Genomic DNA, 23,294 nt, shown 5'->3' on the forward strand with positions numbered 1-23,294 from the left:
GAATGGAGAATGGTTGTATATGGATGATGTTGTGATGCATGAGGTGGAATGGATGGGGGGATGGGGGGTGAGGGAGTATGTGTGAGCAAAATTTGACGCAGCCCGAAGGGATTTCTCCCCGTCTTCTCCTTTATGCATTGGGGGGACGGAGAGGGGGGGGGGTCGCCGATTTAATGAAGCGGCCTTGCTGTGGATGTGCTGTGTCTGGCGACACTGCTTCTGACCCAGGGCAGTGGACAAGGTGCAGGGATGACGCGTCATCCAGGAGGTGCTAAGATAAGAGGGAGGTGGAGGGGTGTGGAGTGTATTCAGGGATGGAATGGGTGGGAATGATTTTATGGCTTTTCGGCTACCTCCCTTGTAAGGGGGGAAAAAGCCTTGGTATATGTATGTATGTATGACACACTAGTGAGATTTGTTTGCAGGATATTGGGTAGGGTAACCTTCAATGGAGGAGACAAAGGGGACACCATAGAATTCATGGTCGGGGCAAGTTGATCAAACCTCTCAAGAGTTGTTTGGAGTGGGAAGGATGACTGCATGGGAGCTTGCTCAGAGACCATGGGGACTGGTACTGGCAGGCGAGTTAATAAATGCACTCTTTGATATATGCCCCCAACTGATGATGATCCCAGGTTTTCTGGTAGTTTGATTGGTTTTAAGTGCTCTTTTCCAGATTGATGGAACTTTAGTGTACATTCAGGAGTGGTGAAAATATCAACGGCCTTTACTGCATTTGGACCAAGGTGTTAATTACAAAAGGATTAAAAAAAATGTAAAGTATAAGAACAAAAAATTTATGTACAAAATCTTTAAAAACAATTCTTTATAGAGTATACACAAATAGCCCTTTAAGGGTGGTGACCATGTCAAAATACACTCAATTTGTAAACAAAACCCATCTAACACCTCTCTCATCTCAGCACTTCATGGATGAAGAGTCAACCCTGTTCTCCACAATAGGTCATGTCATTTCTTCCATGCATTACATGTGGGTCCATCCAGTAGCCACTGCCAGTTACCTGGGAGTTGTGGGCCTCTTGCAAAAGTGACTTTGGGCAAGAGATTACCTCATCATATGGTGACACCACCCTTTATCTACTCAAGATATCTTATGAAGCAGATGAGAAGAACATCCCTTCAGGCTGCATCATACTTTCATTCACTCCTATCTTTTGAACTTTTTCAAGCTCTACAGACTTTCATGTACATTGTACATCCACAGCTCTCTTCACCCCATCCATTCACCTTATTCTTGATTTTCTTCCCAAGCTCTATCTATCCACTTCAGCTCTCCACACTCTTTTTGCTAACTTTTTCACTCATTCTTTTCATATGCCCAAATTACCTCGGCATTCTTTGATCAACCCTATTTGGCAACTCTTTCCACTTTTGCTCTCTGCCTAACCTCCACATTTCTCACTCTCTCCATTCCTGTAACACCTATCTTATTTCTCAAACATACATATACCAAAGGCTTTCCCCCTTACAAGGGGGGTAGCCCAAAAGATAAAGGCATAGAAAACACTCCCACCCATTCCATTTCCTATATATTCCACTCCCCTCCATCCTCCTCCCTCCCTCTTATCTTGGCACCTCCTGGATGAGAAATCTTCACTGAGTTATTTCTCAAACACTTCATTTAAAATACTTTCACTTGTCCTTTCTGCCTTATCTTTTGTATCTTCACTGCATGATTCCTTGCTCAGAATGTGATACAACTCTTTTTCTTCTTGTGTGATGCCTGCTGGAGCTCCTGACATAAGGCAGCGTCCTTCTGAACTTTTGGGGAAAGCTATGACATCTCGAATGCTTGCAGCTCCACAGAGAATTGTGATCAGCCTATCAAACCCTGCAAGGACAAAAACTAGTTAATTCATCCAAATAATATCACTGTCAATACTGCATCAACACACCCCCAATTCAGAGATACACTATCTTAAATATATTTTAGAAATAATGTTTTCTATGATGTCTAGGTAAGGAGGAGGCAGTGCCTACCCTGAGAGAAGAATGGATTTCCTGTACAAATAGGCAAATATAACTCATAAGTAAACTTTCTTAACATTTCTATCTTTATATAATACATACATATACCAAAGGCTTTTTCCCCCTTACACATGAGGTAGCCAAAAGACAAAGGCATAGAAACCCCTCCCACCCATTCCATCCCCTACATACTCCACTCCACTCCACCCTCCTCCTTCCCTCTTATCTTGGCACCTCCTGGATGACTGGTCATCCCTGCATCCTGTCCACTGCCCTGGGTCAGAAGCAGTGTCGCAAGACACGGCACATCCACAGCAAGGCTGCTTCATTAATTCGGCGACCCCCCTCTCAGTCCCCTCATGAAGAAAAGGAGAAGACGGAGAGAAATCCCTTCGGGCTGCATCAAATTATTTCTCACACATACTCCCTCACCCCCCATCCCCCACCCACTCCTTATTCTGTCTTCCTCTGTTCATTTATATTCATCGCGATTACCCTTGTGATAGGGAAATAAAGAATACTGCCACCGGGATTTCCCACTCAGGTCAAAAGGTAGCTAAAACAAAACAGTGATGGGATTAGGTATCCTGCTCTTTGTAACTCTATTCCTAAGAAAAGTCAAGGCATAAGAAGTTCTGGGAGTTTTCCAACCAGACCTCTACAGTTTGGGTCTTTTAATGTGCATGGGTGTGGTACACATGAGAGTAAAAGGAAGAGATAGAAAGTATGTTTGTGAGAAGGAAGATGGATGTGTTGGCATAGTGAAACTAAATTGAAAGGGAGTGGCGATTTCCAGTTTAGGAGTGTAGTGGAGAGGGTGTTGGAAGTAAGGAGAGGATGAGAGAAGGGGTGGCTATGCTAGTGAGGAGATAGGAAAGTGTGTGGTGGAATGAAAGTTTCTTCAAGGTTTATGTGGTCAAAGGTGAAACTGGGAAGGGAGATGTGGGTCTTTGTAAATGCATATGGGTCTGGTAGTGAGATGAGTATAAAGGAAAGGGAGGCTTTTTGGACAGATGAGTGTTTTGGGAGGAATGTCAATGTCAGATCTCAATGCTAGAATAGAGGATGAATCAATAGACGGAATGGTTGGGGAACTTGGAGAGCCAGGTAAATATCCTAGAGGAGAGTTGACAGTGATGTGTTTAAAAAGAGAATTGATAGCTAACACAGGGTTTAAGATAAGAATCAAGCACAAGTACACAAAGGAGAGGGTGGTGGATGGATGGAAAGATGGACTTTATAGTAGTCTCCAAAAGAAGAGTAGAAAAAAATCTGGATGTCCATGTTCTTAGGGGACTGAGTGGGGGAATATCAGATAATTTTTTGGTGGAAGGTAAGTTGAGAGTGGAGGATAGGTGGAGAAAGAGCAGAAGGTAGAGGTGCTCAGAGTAAACTGTTTACATGAGAAGGAAAAGGAGCTGGAGTACAAGAACCTGAAAGAAATGTGAGAGGGAGTGAAGGATAGAGTAGAGGTAGGAGTGACAGAGTAATGGGGATGTTTCAAGAAGGAGTGACAAGATGGGCAAAGATGGAATGAAAAACAAGGAGGATGGGAGGGTATAGAAGGAAGGGTAGCAAGTGGTGAGATGATGAAGTGAAGAAGGTAGTGGAAGAGAAGAAATGAGCATTCACAGATTGGTTGCAAACCAGGATGAGAGAAACATATGAGAGGTATAATGAAAAAAGAAAAGCAAAATAAAATAAGAGGCAAAAAGGAGAGTAGATGTGAAATGGGGAAGAGTAAGACAGAAAGCTTGAAAGTAATAAAAAGATTTTTTGGAATGAAGTCAAGAGAGGAAGAGGTGAGTCAAAGAAAAGATAAAAGGAACAGATGGACAAATGTTAATGGAAGAAGAGAGGGTAGGGGGACAATGGGTAGAGTATTTTAGAGACCTGTTGAATGTGGAGGACAATAGGGAGGGATTCGTGGTAGCAGTGCGAGGTGCTATGAAAATGATGGTGATGGGAGAGGAAGATGGAGAAATAAGAAAAAAGAAAAGATTAGGTAAAAGTAGTTTTGAAAATTATGAAAGCAAGTAAAGCACCTGATTTAGATGGGTGTCACGTGGAATGTCTGAAGAAGGGAGATAAAGTAATAGTGGACTAGATGGTGAGGTTAATTAATTTGTGTTGAAGGGAGGGTAGAGTGCCAGAAGATTGGAAGAGTCTGCATAATTCCACTTTACAAGGAAAAAGGAGACAAATGTGACTGTAGTAATTTTAGAGGGATTAGTTTAATAGTAGTTGGTGTAATGGTGGTATATATTTTACAAAACAATTGTTAGATTTTTAAATTCTTTATTTGAGTTTCTAAATATTTTCACATATGCCATTCAAACTATTACGGGCATACATAACTTCAATGGACACAATAATCTTGGACTAGAGTCCGATATTTCTTTAAATCCAATATGATTTTACATTATCAGCACTATAGTTTGAATAACCAATCTTTTCTAATCAGCCAAGTGGGGCTACCTACGTGGTGTCTGCCAGCCATAATATACATAAATAAAACATCCACCTAACCTGTGCAATTGTATACCTACTTACTAGTACAGATGGCCAACTCTAGGCCTCTATCCTTTTCCCTATCTTTAAATTTGTACCCAGGCTGCAGTGAGCGATGTAGGCCACATTGTGCTATTTCTTATTTTTCCTTATTCAGGCTGTGAATAGCAATATATATATAACTCCAGTGTGATTGAAATTATTCAGTCTTCTAAATTTTCACCTGGATGCAGAATTTTTAGAAAAAATTTAAGGTGTGAGCAGTAGTCGTCACTCAGGTCAGGTCAAACCGGGTAGCTGCTTCAGTTAGCGATATGGCGAGTGAATGTGTCACTGTGTTCAGCGCCGAAGAGGTACAATCTCTATTTAGTAGAATTGAAGCCTTGGAGGATGCTGTTAAGTGCCTTAAGGAGGAGAATCGAGTTCTCCGCTCGAAGGCCCATGATACGGAAGGCAATATTAGCGATGAGCATGGATGGAATACGGTGAGAAATAAGATGCGGAAAAGTGGAAAAAATTCCTCACCAGCCCCACTGAAATGCAAAAACTCGTTTCAAGTGCTGGCAAATCTGCAGGAAGAAGGAACTAATGAAATCCAAAAGAAGAAGAAAAGGGCAGACGCTGGATCCCTGCCCACAGGTAAGATTTTGGTAGTAGGAGACAGTCAAGTGAGGTATTTAGACAGGGTTTTCTGCGACAAAGATAGGAAGCATAGGACGCAGGTGTGTTTCCCCGGCGCGGGCATAGGTGATGTTAGAGATAGGATTGAAGAGTGTCTAGTAGGGGAAGGAAAGGACCCAGTAGTTTGCTTAAGTGCCGGAGGAAATGATATAGGTAAGGTAGGGAGTGAGGAATTATTTGCGCGGTACCGAGATGCGCTAGACAAGATCAGAAATAGGGGAGGTGTTCCTGTAGTATGTGGAATCCTTCCGAGGCGTAGAGTTGGAGGCATGTGGCATTCCAGGGCTATTGCAATGAATTGCAGGCTGGCAAAACATTGTAAGGCTAATGGATGGGCATTTGTCGACAACTGGGACCGCTTTTATGGTAAGAATCACCTATACACAAGGGACGGAGTGCACTTGTCTCCCAAAGGATTTCGGCTCCTTGCTGAATCCCTTGAGCGAGAAGTAGGCATCCTACAGGGTTTTTTCGGGTAGATTATGTGGGAGTAGGGGGGGAAGTATCGGAATATAGTTTAGGAAATAGAAACAACTTAGAGGACTGTACAAAAAATCACCAAAGCAGGTGGAGGGAAGATAAACTTAAAGTTTACTATACAAATAGTAGGAGCATAATTAACAAAATTGATTTGCTGCGAGGTAAAGCATGCGTAGAAAATTTCGATATTATAGCCATTACTGAATCCTGGATCAACATGGCTGATAAACATTTCCTTCCGGAAATCGAAATAGAAGGATATAAGTTTTTTCATAAGGATAGGGTCGGCAGGAATGGGGGAGGTGTAGCACTTTTCGTTAAAAATACATTAAACTGTATTATCAACAATTCGATTAAGGAAGAGGACTGTACGGAATCTATTTGGGTAGAGATTATAGGCAAGAATAAGAAAGTTATTATTGGCGTCTTGTATAGACCTCCTAACCTTAGCATTGAGCAGACTGATTCCCTAATTCATGAAATTCACAGAGCGTCCCAGTACAAAAACGTTGTAATCATGGGAGATTTTAACTATAGAAACATTGACTGGGAAACTTTGATAGGAGATCATGAAGCGAAACAATTCCTAGATGTGGTGCAGGATAATTTCCTAAAACAAATGATTACCGATCCTACGAGGGGACAAAATACCCTGGACTTAATTCTAACAAATAATGAGCACCAAATTAGCAGCATAATAGTGGGCGATAGTCTAGGCTTTAGCGATCATCAAGAAATAAGATTTAATATTATTTGGGAAAAAATAAAAAGTACAAATAACGTTCAAGTACCAGACTTCAGGAAAGCAAACTTTGACAATATAAAAACCTATTTGAAATTGAATATGAAAAACAATCCGGACGTTTCAAACATTCTTGATTCTCGTTGCGGGGCTGATAATCAGAAGTGGGTCAAGGAGGATACGCGTACCTTGGGTCAGGTCTGGGTCAAAGAGAGAACTACGCATACCTTAAGTCAGGTCTGGGTCAAAGATAGTGATGCGCGTGCCTTGGGTCAGGTCGATTCGGGGCGACGGCCCAAAAATCAGGTCAGTACTTTGGATGAGATGTATAGCAATCTGGCAGATCTAATTATTAATGCACAAAACACATTTATCCCCCTAAAGTCAATACGAAAAAATAGTAATACTCCCAAATGGATGACGGACAGATTGAAACATGAGATCGGAATTAAAAGAGGACTTTACGTAAAAATAAAAAACGGGGAATCACACCTTAGATCAAGATATAACGAAATGGCAAAGCTGGTTAAAAGGAATACACGTTCAGCGAAACGTAATTATGAAATCAAGGTTGCCAGTCAAGCAAAATCCAACCCAAAGGGTTTCTTTCACCTCTATAGAACAAAAAATAAAGAAAGAATAGGACCAATTAAAAACGATGAAAATGTCATGATAGAATCGGAAGAAAAAATGAGTGAGGAGTTTAACAATTATTTTCTATCGGTGTTTACTAATGAGAGGTTAGATAAAGTACCTGACTGTGATCCGATTTTCAGAGGGGATGAAGAAAATAGCCTAACTAATATCAGCATTAGTAAAGAAGAAGTTATCAAGCAGATTGACAGACTTAAAGCTACAAAATCTCCGGGTCCGGACGAAATTTTTCCAAGAATGCTTAAGGAGTGTAGATTTGAAATCTGCGACCGGTTAACTGAAATATTCAATAAATCGGTAGACACTGGTTCTGTTCCAACTGCTTGGAGGCAGGCAAACGTTGTTCCTGTTTTTAAGAAGGGAGATAGATCGACCATAGGCAACTACAGGCCAATCAGTTTGACGTCGGTTATAGGAAAGATGCTTGAATCAATAATAGTAAATAGACTCAGAGAACACATTGAAGGGCATAATTTAATTCGTGATTCACAGCATGGTTTCTCCAAAGGTAAGTCATGCGTGACTAATCTTCTATCCTTTTACACTAAGGTATATAAGGCGTCAGACAACAATGAAAATTACGATGTTATTTACCTTGACTTTAGCAAAGCGTTCGACAAAGTGCCACACCAGAGACTACTAAATAAAATCAAAGCCCATGGCATAGGAGGAAAAGTGTTAGAATGGATTAGAGCTTGGATTAGTAACAGAAAACAGCGGGTCACCATAAATGGAATAAAATCTAGGTGGGGCAATGTTACTAGCGGGGTCCCCCAGGGCTCGGTTTTGGGTCCCTTATTGTTCATTATGTATATAAACGACTTAGACGATGGGTTAAATAGTGATGTTAGTAAGTTTGCGGACGACACTAAAATAGGACGCCTAATTAGGTCAGGAGAAGACGCCCAGATTCTGCAGGATGATCTTGATAAACTGTTAACATGGTCGGTGAAATGGCAAATGAACTTCAATATCTCTAAGTGTAGCGTGTTAAACGTAGGGCTACACAACCCCGAAAATAGATACAACTTAGATGACACGTTTTTAGAAAAATCTGAGTGCGAGAGGGACTTGGGAGTTCTGGTGAGTCCGGACCTTAAAACCAGGAAGCAGTGCATTAGCGCCAGAAATAAAGCAAACAGGGCATTAGGCTTCATTGCTAGGACGGTAACAAATAGAAGTGCAGAGGTAATTATTAAACTCTATCTAGCAATAGTTAGACCCATCCTGGACTATGCGGTACAGTTTTGGTCTCCGTCCTACAAAATGGACATAAATTCACTAGAATCAGTACAGAGAAGAATGACCAAAATGATACAAGGACTCGGAAATTTGCCTTACGAAGAGAGGCTTAGGCACCTAAACTTACACTCTCTGGAAAGACGCAGAGTGCGGGGTGATCTAATAGAAGTGTTCAAGTGGATCAAAGGCTATAACAAGGGTGATGCAAACAAGGTCATCATAATAAAACAACAGGGCAGGACTCGCAGTAATGGGTATAAACTGGACAAATTTAGATTTAAGAAGGTAATAGGCAAGAATTGGTTTACAAATAGGGTGGTCGATGAATGGAATAAACTTAGTAACCACGTAGTAAGCGCTGAAACTATCAGTTGTTTTAAAAAACGATTAGACAACTTTATGGATGGGGACGACAGGTGGTGATGGATACGGAGCTGCCTAGTGTAGGCCTTATGGTCTTTTGCAGTCTCCTTTATTTCTTATGTTCTTATGTTCATCTTCTCAATTTCAGACAGGGGTGTTACCCACACTGAGCAGGGCCCATCAGGCGGAAACATGACAGGCACAGCAGAGATGGAGAGAAGGGCCTGGCCCCATCACTACAGGGAGGATAAGTCATGGAGGTAGCCAAGAGAGAAGTAGAGTACACCTCGCAAGCTACAACTATTTGGAGTTATAATCGTATCAATTTCTGGATATCCCATGCAAATATATACATACATATGAAAAAATGAAATTTCAGCATTACACAGAAGGTTTATGGGAGGGTTGTAATTGAGAGGCTTAGGAGAGTAACAGTGTGGGTTTCAGAAAAGTAGAAGTTACATGGATCAAATTTTTTTGGCGAGGCAGATATGTGAGAAAGCTTTTGCAAAAGGGAAGGATGTTTTTTGGCTTTTATGGATTTGGAAAAGGCTTATCACAGAGTAAACAGGATAGCAATGTGGGAGGTATTACAGATATACAGGATTGGAGGAAAGGGTGTTAGGGCAGTCAAGAGTTTTAATGAAATTAGTGGAGTCTTTGTTAGAATTGGAAATGGAGAGAGTAAGTGATTTCATGTAAAGCTGAGGCTGTATCAGGGATGTGTCATGTCGCCATGGCTGTTCAACATGTACATGGATTTGGAGGTAAATGTGAAGGTAATGGGCAGGAGATTGGAGATAGTTAAAGAAAATTGAGAAAAGTGGGAGGTAAGTCAGTTCTTGTTTGCTGAAAACACTATGTTAATGGCAGGGTCAGAGGGGTGATTAAGACAGGTGTGACAGAGTTTGGGAAGGCACAGGATAGGAGAAATGAGGGCGAATATGAATAATAGTAAAATGACGAGAATAGTAAAAAATAGGGGATAAATCTACAAGTCAGAATGGAGGGAGGTAAAGTAGAAGAGATTTTTTCCAAGAGGTTATTAATTTACTACATATCTTCATAGCATTCAACTGACCCCCTATCTATAAAACTGAAAACCCAAAAACCAGGTGGTGAATATTACTTACCTAGAGCAATGCCACCATGAGGAGGAGTTCCACATTTCAAGGCATCTATAAAGAAATTAAAAGAATCTGGATCCACTTTAAGGATCTCGTATAACACATAATGCTGCATCTCTGGATCGTGGATTCTGATGGATCCACCACCAATTTCATTTCCATTCAATACCAAATCATAATGAAGTGATCGTGCCTGAAAAATTAATTATAAATAATTTTTTAATTTCCAATTTATTACATGCATACATATACCAAGGGCTTTTTCCCCCTTAATAGTTTCAGAAGAATTAGCTTGTTAAGTGTTGTTGTCGTTCCCTAGACTGTCTGTCCGAGCAGTCCCGGCTTGTTAAGTGTAGATGGGAAGGCTTATGGGAGGTTCTTGACTGAGAGGATTAGGAGAGGGACAGAGGGAGTAATTGGTGAGGCACAGTGTGGGTCTGGGACAGGTAGAGGTTGCGTGGATCAGATTTTTGTGGTGAGAGAGAGATGTGAGAAAGCCATAGGAAAAGGTAAAGATGTTTTTTTGGCTTTTATGGATCTGGAAAAGGCTTATGACAGGGTAGACAGAAAGGCACTGTGGGAGGTATTGCAGATATATAGGATGGGAGGAAAGCTTTCAGAAGCTGTCAAGAGTTTTTACAAGAGTAGTAGAACATGTGTCAGGATTAGAAATGGAGAGAGTGAGTGGTTTGAGGTAAAGGTGGGACTTCGTCAGGGATGTGTTATGTCACCCTAGCTGTTCAGTTTATACATGGATGGGGCGGTGCAAGAGGTGAATGCAAAGGTGGTGGGTCAGGGATTGGAGATGGTCAAAGAAAATGGAGAAAAGTGGGAGATAGGCCAGCTGTTGTATGTGGATGACACTGCGCCTGTAGCAGGATCAGAGAAGGGATTGAGGAAGTTAGTGACAGAGTTTGGGAAAGTGTGTGAAAGAAGGAAGCTGAAGATAAATGTGGGCAAAAGTAAGGTGATGAGATGTACAAGGGGTGAAAGTGGCAGCAGACTGGAAGTGAGTATGAAGGGAGAGAGACTGAAGAAAGTGGATAGTTTTAGATACTTGGGTGTGAATGTGGCAGAAAAGGAAGGAGTAGAGGTGGAGGTAGAATGTATATTGAGAGAAGCGAGTAAATGCCTTGGTGGATTAAAAAGTGTTATGAGAAATAGATATTTGGGAATGGATGCTAAGAGGAGATTGTATGAGGGAGTGATTATGCCAACAGCACTGTATGGGGCAGAAACATGAAACATAAGAGAGGAAGAGAGAAGGAGTTTGAATGTGTTTGAGATGAGGTGTCTGAGAAGTATGATAGGGATTACTAGGTTAGATAGAGTGAGAAAGGAGGTGAGGAGGAGAACAGGGATGGGAAGGGAGTTGGGAGATAGGGTTGATGAAAGTATTGGGATGGTTTGGACACATGGAAAGAATGAGTGAAGAAAGACTAGTAAAAGAGGTGTGGAAGGAGAGAACATGAGTGAGTAACCTGGGATGAGATGGATGGATGGGGTAAAGGGGCTTTAGGGAAGAGGGGAATGTCTGTTGAGGAAGGACGGGAGAGGACAGAAGACAGGTGAATGGAGAATGGTTGTATATGGATGATGATGTGATGCAGGAGGTGGAATGGGTGGGGGATGGGGGTGAGAGAGTATGTGTGAAAAAATTTGACACTGCCCAAGGGATTTCTGTCTTCTCCTTTTCTGCATGAGGGGACAGAGAGCGGGAGGGGGGTCGCCAGTTTCATAAAGCAGCCTTGCTGTGGATGTGCTGTGTCTTGCGACACTGCTTCTGAACCAGGGCAGTGGACAAGATGCAGGGATGACCCATCATCCAGGAGGTGCCAAGATAAGAGGAGGGGAAGAGGGTGGAGGGGAGTGGAGTGCAGTAGTGATGGAGTGGGTGGGAGTGGTTTTTATGCCTTTGTTTTTTGGACCACCTCCCTTATAAGGGGGAAGAATGCCTTTGGTATATGTATGTATGTATGTATGTACAAGAGAGGTAGCCAAAGTCAAAGGCATAAATCTACTCCCACCCATTTCATCCCCACATACTCCATTCCCATTCATCACCCCTACTTCCCTCTTTTCTTGGCTCCTTCTGGTTGACGGGTCATCCCTGCAATGCACCAAGACACAGCAAGTCCACTTCATTTAATTAGCAACACCCCTCTCTGTCCCCTTATACAGAAAAAGAGAAAATGGGGAGAAATTCCTTCAGGCTGCATCAAAATATCATTCACTCATATTTCCTCACCCTCCTTATCCTCCACCCACTCTCATGCATCACAGCATCATCCATACACAATCATTCTTCATTCACCCCTATCTTCTGTCTTCTCCCTTTCCTCCTCAACAGATATTCCCCTCTTTCCCAATGCCCATTCTACCCCCATCCATCCATCTCATCCTTGGTCACCCCCTCATGTTCACTCCTTCTACCTCTACCTTCCACACCTCTTTTACTAATCTTTCTTCACTTATTCTTTCCATGTGTCCACATCCAATACTCTTTCATCAACCGTATCTCCCAACTCCTTTTACAGCCAACTTTCCTCCTCATCTCCTCCTTTCTCACTCTATCCACCCTTGTAACCCCTACCACACTTCTCTGGCATTTCATCTCAAACACATTTAAACTCCTCTCTTCCTCTCTTATGTTCCATGTTTCTGCCCCATACAATGCCATCAGCACAATCACTCCATACAATCTTCTCTTAGCATCCATTCCCAAATGTTTATTTCTCATTACACTTTTTCATCCCCCAAGGCATTTACTTGCTTCTCTCACTCTACATTCTACCTCCACATCCACTCCTCCCTTTAACACCATATTAGCCCCAAATATCTAAAGCTATCCACTTCCTTCACTCTCTTTCCCTTAATATTCACTTCCAATTTGCTGTCATCCTCTCCCCTCGTACATCTCATCACCTTACTTTTATTTTTATTTATCTTCAACTTCCTTCTTTTGCACATCTTCCCAAACTCCGTCACTAATTTAATCCCCTTCTGATCCTGCTACAAACACAGTGTTGTCAGCAAACAACTGATGTATCTCCCATTTCTCTCCACTTTCTTTAACTATCTCTAATCCCCAGCCCATTACCCTTGCATTTATCTATCACACTACCCCCATTCATGTGTAAATTGAAGAGCCATGGCGACATGACACATCCACTTTTACCTCAAACCACTCACTCTCTCCATTTCTAATTCTAACACAGGCTCTACTCTTCTCATAAAAACTCTTGACTGCTCTTAACAGCTTTCCTCCTATCCCATATATCTGCAATTCTAATTTATTAGATAATGCAAAAATAAAAATTAAAGTATCCAAATAATCAACAGAAAATAAGCAAAAAGCCCAAAAACTCCATGACAAAAACAAGTGGTTATGTGAATATATAAATTAAATTTGTAAAAAAAATATTGTAATTGATTAATGGAGTAATATAAATTCATTTTTCATTTTTCCGAGTCAGCCTCAACTGTTCACAGGAGAAAAATAGTCCCCTCACTCAAAGGTGTAGCATAGATCAGTTAACTTCTGTTGTTGTTGTATATGTAGAAGTAAAAGTTGAGACAGTGGTGGCAATAGCAGTGGTAGTGGTGGTAGGTGGTGGTGGTGGAAGGTGATGATGGTTGTTGTTGTTGTTGTCGTTTCCTAGACTGTCTGTCCGAGCAGTCCCGTCTCCCCAAGGAATGCCACTGCCAAAACTGGGTTTTCCCACAAATCCTTTATAGAGTGTATGTGGTGATGATGGTAGGTGGTAGTGGTGGTAGTAGAAGGCGGTGATGGTGGTAGGTTGTACTGGTAGGTGGAGGTGGTGGGTAGTGTTGGTGGGTGGTGGTGGTGGGTGTTTATCCTTTTACTAAACCAGCACTGCTTCTTCCTTCATTGCTGCTTAATTTCAGTAAAACTTTGTTTACTTTTAATTAAGCTTTACTGCTACATTAGATCATACACTTCCATTTAACTATCTTATGCTGCACACACTATATTAAACAATTGAAATTGCTTCTGATACACAAAAAGCTCAACCAGACCTTAGTAGGATCTTCATACATGAGGTCTTCATCTTCAGGGTGCGGAAGAGTGAATGGGTGATGCACTGAAACAATACTGTTACTGTCTGGATCCAACTCAAACAGAGGAAAATCAATCACCCATAAGAAATTAAAGAGTTGTGGGTCTCTCACTTGTATCCCTGCTTCTTCCAAAACTGCAGCAGCTTCAAGCCTTAATCTGCCAAGCAGTTTCAACTGAAATTTATTATAAAAAATAATAAAATAGTTAAATAAAAATAACTAAAAAAAAAATTCTCAATACACTAACTATGCAATTCACCCTTGGAAAACTTAACAGCTGTTATTTATTTGAATGCTAAAACTGATATATATGCAAAAAAAAATACTTTTTTCTAATACCATTTCAAACAAACAATATTGTCAAATTAAAACACAGTAATATATATAACACTCATTTGAAAATGTGACAGGGATTTTACTGCAGTAAACACCAGATATTTGTTTCTTTCAGCTGAAGTGTGAAATACATTCTTTCAGCTGAAGTGTGAAATACATTCTTGATCACTCAAGACCACATTCAAGCCAGATCCCACCCCTATGCAAAAAAAATTGCCTGGTGCTTACCAAAACAAAATACATACAGAGTACCATACTACTAAAGGGATTAACATTCATGTAAGGAGAGGAAGATCACCAGTTACCACATGATCAGTTGCACCAGCTGCTATAACAATCACATCTCCAGGAGAGCAGTCTAACTCGGAGACTAATTTCATTTTAGTTTCTACTGGAAGGTTCTTGGCAATGGGGCCTCTCCACAGTCCATCCTCACTTCCAATTTTTATTACCGAATGGCTTTTCATACCGTATTCTCTTTGTGTAAGATTTTCCCAATGCTTTATGATCTTGCTGTTGATATGCCTCTGAAATGTAAAGTATTCTGCAAAAATGTTCTCATGATATCAAATCTATATAATGGGGACAATATCATACAAGGTGGTGTGCTAACAGAAGTGGTAAAGGACAGATGGAGAGTGGCAAAATGGAGGGATAATGATCAACATTCTTCTTTGAATAGAGATTAGTTACCAATAATAAAAGAATGCTACATGCTTCTGGTCCATGGGTCCTTGAAATATTGATTGCATAAACTTAATGTGTACCAAAGGCCCTTTCTCTTTATAAGGTGGAGTGGCCTATTCAAAACATACACCCAGAGCTAACAAAACACATTCATCCACCACCCTCATTCAGTACCTTGAGAACAACAGGTTGCCCTGTCCCCTACCATAATGTTTGCGTCAAAATGTGTGCAGTGAGGCCCAGTTCTTCCACCACTTCACCACACAGCAACTCCTCCTTTCACATCTATTCTTTTTATAAAGAGGATGAGAACAACCCTCTGACCTAAATCATTCCTTTATCCAATCACAATGTCCCTTAATTCAAGCCTATCTTTTGTATTATCTTCCCACCTCAACAAACATACTACATGCATCTGAAATTCTTTTCACTCCATCCATCCATCTCATTCTTGGTCTTCCTCTCAAGCTCACTCTACCTACTCATGCTTGCCACAATGCAAGTCATTCCTCAATCGTTTTTTCTATGCCCGAACCATCTCAACATTTTCTAGTCTAACCTATCCAACAGTTCTCTTCCCATCCCTGTTTTCCACCTCACTTCCACATTTCTTTCTATCCATTCTTGATAGAACTAATGAAGGATACATACATGTGGTGGTCCTGGAAGACATACAAGAGAATCATCTCCCTGTCACCCATCTTCAAAACCCGTAAACAGCCTTGCCTGAATCTGGAGGTGCAACCCCAAGGAACTGACACTCAGTCTTTAGACTATACCCAAGTTCTCTTTCTAACAACTTCAACTATATTTCCTCCACTTTTTCACACAAGGAGAGCTAACAACTGCCAATTGCTCCCTTCTTCCTGGTAAAAGTTGGCAAAACAGAAATAACCTACAATTGCCAGCTGCTGAGGGGTTTCATGTCTCCAGTCAGTGAAACTTGAAGCGATAATCATTATCATCCAATCTCAAAACATACATATACATACATATAACAAAATCATCATCATCCAATCTCAAAACATACATACATACATATAACAAAGGTTTTTTCCCCCTTACATGGGGGGTAGTCAAAAAGAAAAAGGCACAGAAATCACTCCCACCCATTTCATTCCCCACCTTTCATATTTCTCAAGCACCTAGATTTAAACAATTTAGTCCTTTCCACCTCTCTGAAGGTTTCTAGTTGATAAAGCAGCACTTTATTCACCTAAATGCCTAACTGTAGCATACAGGAAAAGAACAATGCTACTGGGGTCCTGCCTCTTATTCTCCAATCATCAATCAATCGATTCATTGCTCCAGATCTCTCCTATGGAAAACTCAATACTCTCAGGTAACCAGCAACAGGCACCAGATTGGCCCACAATTTATTCACAGAAGAAATATTGTGCTGTCTAGGTATGGTTAGGGTGGGGTGGATTTACCTAATTGTTGTAGACAGGAAAGGAGCAATGATGGGTCCCGTTTTCTACACTCCAATCTATTATACCTAGCCTCAAAAGAAGGGAGAAGGCAGGAGATAGGGATGAGTGGAGAATGCCTGTGTATAGATGATACTGTGATGCAAGGGAGTGGATAGGAGGGGTTAGGGATTGGTTATATATGAATGATATTTTGATGCAGACTGAAATGATTTCTCCCCCATCCTCTCTTTTTGTACATGAAGGGATGGAGAGGGGGGGATGCCAATTAAGTGAAGTAATCCTTGCTGTGGATGTACTGTGTCTTGCTGCCTTACTTCTGACCATGGCAGTGAGTGGGATACAGGGATGACCCATCATCCATAAGGAGTTAAGATGAGGTGAGAGTGGTGTACGGGAGTGGAGTGGGTGGGAGTTGGTACTTGCCTTCCGACTTGACTACCTCCCTTACAAGAAGGAAAAAGCCTTTGATGTATAGATAGGGCTCATGTTCATGTGCAGTTCCAACTCAATCTATATCCTTGATTTCCAATTATGTTTAGGTTTTAATTCATGTATTGATCGAGCTTGGGCAGTATCTCCTAAGCCATTCCAAGTATTTATACATATGGGAAACTATTTCTTCACATCCTTTATATATGTTTTTGGTTTAATGTCACACACTCCCCCCCTATTGAGAGGCTAGGATGGTGCCCCTCACAGAGGGCTTTGTAGCATGGAATTTAATGAACCATGCCCTTGGTTCAACTTCGCTGGTGGCAGGATTCGAACCACCCTCACCTCGACCTTCACCACAAGGAACAAGGCTTTGACCTGCTCAGCTAGCGAGCTTCCTTAGCCTAACTAAATTATATATGAAGTCTTCTTAATTTATTCTCATGACCTCTTAAAGACCTCCTATCCTTGATCAAAAGATCTCTTCTGTCAGTATAATCTATCCCCTTTCATGATCTGAATGTCCTTCAAAGTTGGCAGACCCAGTGATTTTAGTCTTTCCTTATATGGTTTATCTGCCTGGATGGACACCAGTTTGGTTGCTGTCCTCTGTATTCTTTCAATCTTGCTTATATCCTACATTCTATTTGGGGACCATACCACTTATGCATATTCCAGCCTTGGATGGATCAGGGTTTCAGAAAAAAAATTCATCTCTTCATCCGTATAGTGAAGCCACTTTAATCTTTTGAAACAGTCTGTAGTCTCCCCCACAATCCTGCTGATGAGTCTGTCAGGTGACGTTGTCTTATATCAACACTCCCAAATCTTTCTCCTCTTTTGCTTTTGTAATGGGTTCACTTCCCAAGGAATTCTTTCAGGATGGTCTTTTGCAGCTATTACCTATTTCCAGTACTTTGCATTTTTTGGTATTGAAATTAATTTCCCATCCTTGACTCCATGCAAAAATGTTGTCTAAATCTTTTTGCAATAGTCTACAGTCCTATGTTTGATAGCTGCATCTGGGGCAATTTGTTTCTGTTGTCATGGCTATTCTGTGTTGGTACTGTTTTAATGCTGAATGGCAAACTAGACACAGTAGTACAAATGTGGTGTTTGCTTCTCTTGAGTGAGATTTTTCTGGAGGGGTCTGAAAGAACAATGGTTGGTCTTGAAAGGCCTGTTTCGTGATTTCAACATGTACATATTTTGTATGGATTTGTTGTATAGTGGTGGTAGGTTGTTGTACTGTAGATCCTTGAGTAGTACACTGCTGGTGTGTTTTCTTTTTCGTGTTTAGTTAATTGTACTTGTATAATGTAATGAGACGAGAGTAGGGTTGAGAGCTCTTGCATTTTTATAAGATAAATGAGGAGAATTTTGGTTTTGTATCCAATGTTATATTGGAGTGATTTTGGTATGCACATACACACCAACGGCTTTTTCCCCTTTACATGGCAGGTAGCCAAAGTCAAAGGCATAAATAATCTCCCACACATTTCATTCCCACATACTTCATTCCCATTCACCACCCCTCCCTCTCTCTTATCTTAACTCCTCCTGGATAACGGGTCATCCCTGCATCTCGCCCACTGCCCTGGGTCAGAAGTAATGTAGCAAGACACAGCACATCCACTGAAAGGCCACTTCATTTAATTGGCAACCCCCCCTCCGTCCATGCAGAAAAAAAAAAAAAATTGAGAAATTCCTTCAGGCTGCATCAAAATATCATTCACACATACTCCCTCACCCCCATCCCCCACACACTCCCTTCCATGCATCACAGCATCATCCATACACAACCAACCTCCATTCACTCCTATCTTCTCCCTTCTTCAACAGACATTCCCCTCTTTCCCAATGCCCCTTTTACCCCATCCATCCATCTCATCCTTGGTCGCCCCTTTATGTTCACTCCTTCTATCTCTACCTTCCACACCTCTTTTACTAATCTTTCTTCACTTATTCTTTCCATGTGTCCAAACCATCCCAATACTCTTTCATTAACCCTATCACCCAACTACCTTTCTAACCCCAGCTTTCCTCCTCACCTCCTCATTTCTCACCCTATCCAGCCTAGAAACCCGTACTATACTTCTCAGGCATTTCATTTCATATATACATATACCAAAGGCTTTTTCCCCCTTACAAGGGAGGTAGCCAAAAAACAAAGGCATAAAATCTACTCCCACCTATTCCATCCCCACATACTCCACTCCCATCCACCCCCTCCCTCCCTCTTATCTTGGTTCCTCCTGGATGACAGGTCATCCCTGCATCTTGCCCACTGCCCTGGGTCAGAAGCAGTGTCACAAGACACAGCACATCCACAGCAAGGCCGCTTCACTAAATCCCCTCGTGCAGAAATGGAGATGATGGGGAGAAATCCCTTCAGGCTGCATCAATTTATTTTTCACACATACTCCCTCACCCCCCACCAACTCCCCTTCATGTATCATAGCATCATCCATACACAACCATTCTCCATCCACTACTATCTTCTGTCTTCTCCCATCCTTCCTCAACAGACATTCACCACTTTCCCAATGCCCCTTTTACCCCATCCATCCATCTCATCTTTGCTCGCTCCCTCATGTTCACTCCTTCTAGCTCTGCCTTCCACACCTCTTTTACTAATCTTTCTTCATTGTTCTTTCCATGTGTCCAAACCATCCTAATACTTTTTCATCAACCCTATCTACCAACTCCCATTCCAACCCAATTCTCCTCCTCACTTCCTCATTTCTCACTCTATCCAGCCTAGTAGCACCTATCATACTTCTCAGGCACCTCATTTCAAACACATTCAAACGCCTCCTCTCTTATGTTCCATATTTCTGCCCCATACAGTGCTCTCGGCACAATCACTCCTTCATACACACAGACAGTTGAACAGATCGGATGTGCCTGAGAACTCTCCGCAAGCTAGCGCTAAATCTAGCTATTTTTTGACCGAAAATTGGCGATTTACCTAGTTGTAAACAGATCGGAGGGGGGCTATGAGAAGTGGTACCGTGATGAAGAAAAATGATTTAAGTGTAACAAGTTTAGAAAAAGAAGTAAAATGGATGATAAACCAACTTACGCAGAGACAACTAAAAGAAGACTGGACATGAGAAAGTACGAAATGCCTTTGGGAGTAGTTAGAAAGAAAATATGTAACGTAGATAGCCCCAGATATGAAGACAAATCATTCCATGGATTCAGAACTGAAAGAGGTTTCGACCTCAAAAACATACTAATAAGCCAAGAAATATTTGAAATGAAAAGGGATAATGTTGAATGAAAAAGGAAAAATAACCAATTATACAATGAAGTGAGTGAATTGAGGAAGGAAAATGCACTATTAGTTAGGGAATTGGAAGAAATGAAAAAGGAACTGGCTAAAGTAAAAAATGATAATGAAAAGATGAAAAATGAAGACACAATTAAAAATGAAACTTTGTTGAGGGAAGTCAATGAAAAAATATTAATAGAGGCAGGCAAAGTTGGTGAAAATATAAAAAAAAAAATCAAACATGATGGAAATCAAAAACCAAATGAATGAAGACAAAGAAAACCAAAAAATACTATTTAGAGAAATGGTCAAAGAACAAATGAACGAAAGTACAAAGGACAGTAATACATACATACATATACCAAGGCTTTTTCCCCCTTCCAAGGGAGGTAGCCAAAAAGGGAAAGGCATAAAAACACTCCCACCCATTTCATCCCTAAATACACTCCACACCCCTCCCACCACACCCCTCCCACACAGTAATAGAAGTAATAAAAGAAAAAAGAGATTGGGTAAGAGACACAATACACAAAAAAAAAATGTATTGTAATATATGGTATCAAAGAAAAACATGGTCTAATAAGGTTCCAATGGGAAAAAGAGAAGAATATAGTGACAGAAATACTAAAAGTAATACAGGAGGAGGGCCAAGGTCATGATAACGCAATAGAAGATATCCATAGAATGGGCAAATATTCTGAAGAGTAGAATAGACCTCTTAAAGTAAAACTTAATTTGCAGAGAATGGCAGAAGAAATATTAACAAACGTAGAAAAACTAACAAAAAGTAAAAACTACAAAAATCTAGGGCTAAAAAAGGAACAGAGTGATGAGGAAAAAGAAAAGGAAAAACACTTCAAGAGGAAGCTAAGGAAAAGAATGATAAAAGAACAGAAAAAGAAAAAAAAGTTTTTTGGAGAGTGATGGACTTGAGACTGAGGAAATGGTACATAAGAGAAAAGGAAATGCAGGAGAAAGAATTGAAGAAAAGGAAAAAAATTAAAGATAACATATACCAACATAGACGGATTGATATCGGGAATCGATGAATTGAATGACTAGAACAAAAAAAAAAAAAAAAAGATATACCGTATTTTCCGGCTTAAAATGCACATCAGGTTATAATGCGCACCCATGCACTTCGTTATCTCAGTACACAGATAGCGCGCACCAACGTATAACACGCATGCCAGGAAAAGTCACTGGTGGCTAAACCTCGTGAACTGCATGTATGCAACTCCTGCTTGCATTGGTCCATTGTTTTGTGGGAAATTTGAGCCATGAAAAGTTTATTGAATACAAATTGTACATGAAAAATTTAGGACTTTTACAGAAAAATTGTAATTTACTATCCTGAGGGAATAATTCATCTAACAAGTTTTTATCAACGTGCACAAGTTTTTATCACCGTGTACAAGTTTTTATCGCCATGCAGCAACAAACTATGTTTCGGTTCATAAGTGTCTTTACTGAAGTGACGTTTAGTTTAACAAACTCTCGCAAGAGGGTGTTTAGTGTAGGCTAGATTGGCAATAGAACTGTCAATCTTGGCCCTGATCTAGCATATTCCGGGTGAGCTAAAATGGCCAACATTCATGATGTTGGTACCAGTGCTGTTTTACGGATCCCAAATATTTGCATAGACTACGATAATTAATGTTAGTAAAAATAAACCAATGAAATAACGGCAATTAATTACTTAGTATCATGTGAACGAGGTTACATGGAGAAGTATTTTTCATTGGCTAGAGCCACCGCTGGGAAATCTGTTGATTTGTCACTAAATTAAGTGTCAGTTTAGGCATCAATCAGGACACAACTAAGAAAAAGTCAGAACTACATGTACTGGTATATTACTCATGTTGTGCGTTGGTTCCTTATTACTTTGTAGCTTAAATAGTTTGTAGAAAATATGATCTAAAAAAAGTTTATTGAAAGTAAAATATACAGAAAAATTTCTGGATTTTTACAGAAAATTTTCATTTTATATCTTGAGGAAATAATTCGTCTTTACCATTTTTTATTTAATACTCAAACAAACTACAGACTGTTTCATTTTAGCTTTGAACCTGCAATGACAGTGGTGAAATAGGACAGTCTCTCATCGAGGTGACGTTTAGTTAATATAACTCCCGAAAGAGGGTGTTGTAGTCAGATGTTTGACACGAGTTTATGAACGGCCACAACGGAATTTGTACCATACCTAAAGTGAAGCAACAAAGCCAACATAAAAATTCAAACTAGGATGCTGTGAACATGGGCAAATATCATGAATATTGATCATGTTTCATGGTGTTTAGGCCTATTTAAACATGAAAAATGAGATTCGATAGATACCTCCCTATACCAAATATTTATATAGCCCATGCTGGCGTATTCTTTCATGTCACCATGGCTGCTCTTCTTGTTCTCACGGAATGTCACGGAGAAGTGTGCCGTCCCGACTTTGTGACGGCCAACATTGTCACGTTGTTGTGAAAACAATTACACACACAGCCGCAGAATTTTTATCATAGACTGTAGATAATGCGCACCCCCCATTTTTAGGCCCTTCCAACGAGAAAAAGTCGCACACTATATGCCAGAAAATATGGTAATGGGGATTGTGGAGGCAAAATTGAAAGGATCATTACCACCAAATAGTGTAGGACAAGGATTATATAATTGTTGGTATAGAAATAGAGAAACAAAGCATGGTGGAGGAGTGATGTTACTAACCAAGAAAGGCCTAAATGTGACAAAAATTACAGAAGGAGAGAACAACTGGAATTGATTATGATAAGAGTTGGGTCCATACTTGATGTTGAACTTGATATATTTTCTTATTGATTTTCACTGCCAAGTCCTTGATGCAAAGGTTGAGGATCACGCGTCAAAAAAGAGGTCCAAGATTTTAGGGTTCTTTTTCAAATGAGGGGTTGTAAGAGGCCGGTAGTTGTACGAATGCAAATCAGGTTAGGAAACACTAGGGTATTGAAATGCTGAGTCAGCGAATTGTTTAGTCGCGGACAAGTGGATTGCTTAGTCAGACTCACTGTTTTTCAAACAAATGATTTGAGGCGCCGACAGGAGGTGACTGTTTTTAATAATTGCTGATGTAATCAAAACTCTGTGAGCGCAAAGTTATTTTTCGTTTGACTAATGCTGAGGTAAACAATATTGCTAGTGACATTGTAACGGCTTTCCGGATTGGAGAAAAGGTGGAGGAAGGAGGAAAACTATTGGTGCATGAATTCAAAGTCACGCCCATAAGGAGT

General features: G+C 40.6%; 1 protein-coding gene across 2 annotated transcripts in view; it reads right to left on the reverse strand.

Moving 5' to 3' along the window:
* Window positions 1–329: 329 nt before the first annotated feature.
* Window positions 330–23,294, reverse strand: part of AspRS-m (aspartyl-tRNA synthetase, mitochondrial) — a 39,994-nt gene continuing 17,029 nt past the window's right edge. For both annotated transcript variants that reach the window (XM_076210978.1, XM_076210979.1), the window contains exons 10-13: window positions 14,514–14,735; window positions 13,831–14,046; window positions 9,796–9,982; window positions 330–1,852 (exon numbers count right to left, since the gene is read on the reverse strand). In XM_076210978.1, coding sequence (XP_076067093.1) covers window positions 1,623–1,852; window positions 9,796–9,982; window positions 13,831–14,046; window positions 14,514–14,735 — 855 coding nt within the window. In that variant the 3' untranslated portion in view covers window positions 330–1,622. The remainder of the gene's footprint in view (window positions 1,853–9,795; window positions 9,983–13,830; window positions 14,047–14,513; window positions 14,736–23,294) is intronic.

The sequence above is a fragment of the Oratosquilla oratoria genome, chromosome 28 (assembly GCF_046742065.1).
Source record: "Oratosquilla oratoria isolate Oo_2021 chromosome 28, ASM4674206v1, whole genome shotgun sequence".
In the NCBI taxonomy this organism is placed as follows: domain Eukaryota; kingdom Metazoa; phylum Arthropoda; class Malacostraca; order Stomatopoda; family Squillidae; genus Oratosquilla; species Oratosquilla oratoria.